The following is a 4,647-nucleotide window of genomic DNA, read 5'->3' as shown; positions in this document are numbered from 1 at the left end:
TGGTGGGATTTGGGGAACAGTGGGATTTTGGGAGCACTGGTGGGATTTTGGGAACACCGGGATATTCCCACCGTGGCACAGTGGGATTTTGGGGATAGTGGTGGGATTTTGGGAACAGTGGGATTGTGGGGACAGTGGGATTTTGGGAACACCGATGGGATTTTGGGAACACCGGTGGGATTTTGGGAACACTGGGATATTCCCACCCTGGTACAGTGGGATTTTGGGAACACTGGTGGGATTTTGGGAACAGTGGGGTTTCTATCAACTCCCGCTGCGGGAATTGTTAATCCCGGTGAAATCCCAGGCACATTCCCTGATCCCGACCCCTCTCCGTGGTCGTTTCCTTGCTGGATCAGGGATTGAAGCTCCGGGATTTTATCCAGCTCCTCATCCCAGAGTTTTCCACAGCTTCCAGAGCCATTTAGGGAAGCAAGAATTCCTGAAAATCCAGCCAGGGCTTGGTGGGAAGAGGCAGGAGGGATGGAGAGCTGGGAAAAGTCGGGATTCAGAGCTGGGAAAAGTCTGGATCCAGAGCCGGGAAAAGTCTGGATCCAGAGCTGGGAAATCCCTGGATCCAGAGCCGGGAAATCCCTGGATCCAGAGCTGGGAATCCCTGGATCCAGAGCTGGGAAATCCCTGGATCCAGAGCTGGGAAATCCCTGGATCCAGAGCTGGGAATCCCTGGATCCAGAGCTGGGAAATCCCTGGATCCAGAGCCGGGAAATCCCTGGATCCAGAGCTGGGAATCCCTGGATCCAGAGCCAGGAAATCCCTGGATCCAGAGCCGGGAAATCCCTGGATTCAGAGCCAGGATCCATTTTGGGGCTTTTTTTTTATTTTGGGGGGGTCATTTTGGGAACTTTTGGGTTCATTTGGGGTCATTTTTCAGTTCATTTTGGGGGGTTTGTGGCATTTTTTGGGATCATTTTGGGAATTTTTGGGTAAATTTTTGGGTATTTTGGGGCATGTTCGGTTCATTTTTGGGGTTAATTTTTGTGGCTTTTTTTGGGTTCCTTTCGGGGCATTTTTGGGTCCATTTGGGTTCATTTTGGGCTCATTTTTACAGCATTATTGGGTTCATTTTTTGGCATTTTTAGGTTCATTTCGGGGCAGCTTTGGGTTAATTTTGGGGTTCATTTCTGGGTTCACTTTTGGGTTCTTTTTGGGGCATTTTTGGGTTCAATTTTAAGGGATTTTTGGGTCCATTTTGGGGTTTATTTTGAGGCATTTTTGGGTCCAAATTGGGGAATTTGGGGTTCATTTTTGGGTCCATTTTGGGCATCTCTGGGTTAATTTTGGATCCATTTTAGGGCATTTTTGGGTTCAATTCGGGTTCAATTTTGGGGTCCATTTTGAGGCATTCTGGGGTTCATTTTTGGGTCAATTTTTGAGTTCATTTTGAGGCATTTTTGCGTCCATTTTGGGGCATCTTGGGGTTAATTTTGGAGCATTCTGGGGTTCATTTTAGGGCACTTTTGGGTTCATTTTTGAGTTCTTTTGGGGGTATTTTTGGGTTCATTTTAGGGGATTTTTGGGTCCATTTCTGGGTTCATTTTAGGGTGTTTTTGGGTCCATTTTGGGGCATTATTGGGTTCATTTTAGGTTCATTTTGGGGCATTTTAGGGCACTTTTGGGTTCATTTTTGAGTTCTTTTGGGGGCATTTTTGGGTTCATTTTAGGGCATTTTTGGGTCCATTTTGGGGCATTATTGGGTTCATTTTTGGGTTCATTTTAGGTTCATTTTGGGGCATTTTTGGGTTCATTTTTGGATTCTTTTTGGGGCATTTTTGGGTTCAATTTGCGGCATTTTGGGGTTCATTTCTGGGTTCATTTAAGGGCATTTTTTGGGTCCATTTTGGGGCATTTTTGGGTTCATTTTAGGGCATTTTGGGGCATTTTTGGGTTCATTTTGGGGCTTTTTGGTTCATTTCTGGGTTCATTTTAGGGCATTTTTGGGTCCATTTTAGGGCATTTTTGGGTCCATTTTGAGTTCATTTTTGGGTTCATTTTAGGGCATTTTGGGTTCATTTTGGGGCATTTTTGGGTTCAATTTTCGGGCATTTTTGGGTTCAATTTTGAATTCTTTTTGAGGCATTTTTGGGTCCATTTTGAGGCATTTTAGGATTCATTTCTGGGCTCATTTTAGATTCAATTTCAAGGCATTTTTGGGTCCATTTTTGGGCCATTTCCATCCCTGGACACTCCCGAAAATTCAGCTCCAATTTTGTAACATTTAAGCCGTGACAAAAGCTCGGTTTATCCCAAAAAACCCCACGAATCCAAAGCAAATCTTGGCTGAACCAACTCGGAATCTTTTCCCTTTCCAGCGGCTGCTCCTCCCCCAGGGATCCAGGCAAAGCCAAAATCCTTGGATTTCAGTGGAGGAGAGACAGGGAAAGAACAAATTCCTGGAGGGAAAAACCCATCCAGGACACCCCAAAGCCTTGGGAATGAAGGAAAACTCGGGAAAAGGCTGGGAAGGAGCCTCAGGCTCAGCCTCATTCCCAGCTGGATTCCTGGGATTCATTCCCTGCTGGAAGGGGAGAAATCCGGGAATTCCAGGGGAATTTCACTCCAGTGGAAAACTCCTGGAATCACAGCAGGGATTGGGGATGTTCTCCTCCTCCCTGAGGATTCCCACAAAGCATTCCCAAGGGATGGAGGGGCCGCATTCCCAGGATTTTTGGGCATTTCCCCAGGGCTGGAGCATTCCCATGGATTCCAGGATGCCCAGCCCCACCTCCCCCTCTGGATTTTCAGCGGGATTTTGGGGATTTATCCCTATTTTTTGGTTTTTTCCCCCCACATTTCCAGGCTCTTCCACAGCGAAACCTGGAATTATTCCTCCAAAATCCCAGGATTTTTCCCCTCGGATGCCTCAGTTTTATGGGAACACACAGAGAGCTGCTTCCAAACCCATCCCTGGGATCCCCTCGGCGTCCCCATCCACGTTCCAGAGCTTTTCCCACCCAAAATTCACCCACAGGACACACAGGAAGCAGAGCACATTCCCAGGATAACCCCAAGCCATTCCCTGCTCCCAGGACAGCTCCAAATCCATCTTTTTTTTTTCCCTGGGAAAAGCTTTATCCGACCACCCAAATCCCGCAGCTCCTGCTCCTCTCCCAGACATCTCCCAGCTCTCATTCCCAGAGTTTCAGCTCCTCCAGCTCCCCGGAATTCCAGCAAAATTCCACAGGGACTCCCCCAGAGCTGCTCCTGCTCAGCTCCTCTCCCTTTCCCAGCCCATCCTCGATCCCAACCCCAATTCCCGATGGCGGCTCCCCCCCAAACCCCCCAGATCCCCCCCAGCCGGTCCCTCCAGGGCCGGATTCCCGGGATCAGCCGCCATCCCGGCGTTCCCGTTCCCGCTCATTCTCCCCGCCAAAAGCTGACATTTGTCCCTCCCCGCTCCCAGCTGGAGCCTGGATCCCGATCCTGCTCCTTCCCACTTTTCCCTGCACTTCCTCCTCCCTTCGTTCCAGGGGGTTTGTAAAGCTCCGTCCCCTCAAATCTCATTTTTTCCTCCCAAAATCCCACTTTCTCTACTCCAAATCCCACTTTTTTTCCCCCATCATAAATCCCACTTTTTCTCCCTCTCAATCCCACTTTTGCTCTCCCGGCCACAATCCCACTTTTTCCTCCCAAATTCCCACTTTTCCCCTCACAAATTCCCACTTTTCTCCCTCTCAAAATCCCCCTTTCTCTCCCCCGAAAATTCTACTTTCTCACCCCTCCTAAATCCCACTTTTTCCTCCCAAAATCCCACTTTTTCTTCCTCCCCAAATCCCACTTTCCCCCCCAAAATCCCACTCCCCCCCTGCAGTTTCCCCTTTTCCAGCTTCCCAACCCCTCTCTCCGTGGCATCTCCCCCACCCCAAAAACTCCTGGACCCCACAACTCCCCTTTCCCCCTCTGCTCCCCCTCTCCCAGCACCCCAAATCCCCCCCCCCCACGGAATCCCTCCTTCCCGGGATCCAAGCCCCGGCTGGGATTTGGGATCCTGGCAGTGCCAATCCCGAGTTTTCCCCGTGCCCTCAGGCCCGTGCCGGAACTGCCGGGGAAATCCGCAGCGTTCTTCGTGGGCAGCACGGATGAGTTCATCGAGAAGCGGAGGCAGGGGCTGCAGCAGTTCCTGGAGAAGTGAGAGCGGGATTTGGGGATTTGGGATTTGGGATTTGGGGTTTGGGAAGGGTTGGGACGAGGGGACAGCACCCAGGGGTGGCCGGGAGGTGACAGCAGAGGGCTGGGTGTCCCTGGTGATTGTCCCTTCCTCGGGTGCCCCTCGTGTCCCTCCCGGCCCCCTCGTGTCCCCCTCATGTCCCCTCCTGTCCCTTGTGTCCCTCCCATCACTCTCCTGTCCCTTGTGTCCCCCTTTGTGTCCCCCTCCTGTCCCTCCCATCCCTGTGTCCCCCTCGTGTCCCCCTCGTGTCCCCCTCGTGTCCCCCTTTGTGTCCCTCTCCCGTCCCTCTCCTGTCCCTCCCATCCCCGTGTCCCCCTCCCGTCCCCCTCATGTCCCCCTCCTGTCCCTCTCCTGTCCCTCCCATCCCCGTGTCCCTCTCATGTCCCCCTCCTGTCCCTCCTCTCTCCATGCCCAGGGTGGGAGGTGACAGCAGAGGGCTGGGTGACCCTCGTGTCCCCCTC

General features: G+C 51.6%; 1 protein-coding gene across 1 annotated transcript in view; it reads left to right on the top strand.

Moving 5' to 3' along the window:
• Positions 1-3,814: 3,814 nt before the first annotated feature.
• Positions 3,815-4,647, top strand: part of LOC121660679 — a gene marked incomplete at its 5' end in the record, with an annotated part of 3,734 nt that continues 2,901 nt past the window's right edge. The window contains one exon of the mRNA XM_042020111.1: positions 3,815-4,146. Coding sequence (XP_041876045.1) covers positions 3,815-4,146 — 332 coding nt within the window. The remainder of the gene's footprint in view (positions 4,147-4,647) is intronic.

Source organism: Corvus kubaryi, unplaced genomic scaffold (genome assembly GCF_017639235.1).
Source record: "Corvus kubaryi isolate FWS band 111438036 unplaced genomic scaffold, C.kubaryi_AGA036_p1.0 36787, whole genome shotgun sequence".
Lineage (NCBI taxonomy): Eukaryota > Metazoa > Chordata > Aves > Passeriformes > Corvidae > Corvus > Corvus kubaryi.
This window is presented reverse-complemented; position numbering and strand designations above follow the sequence as displayed.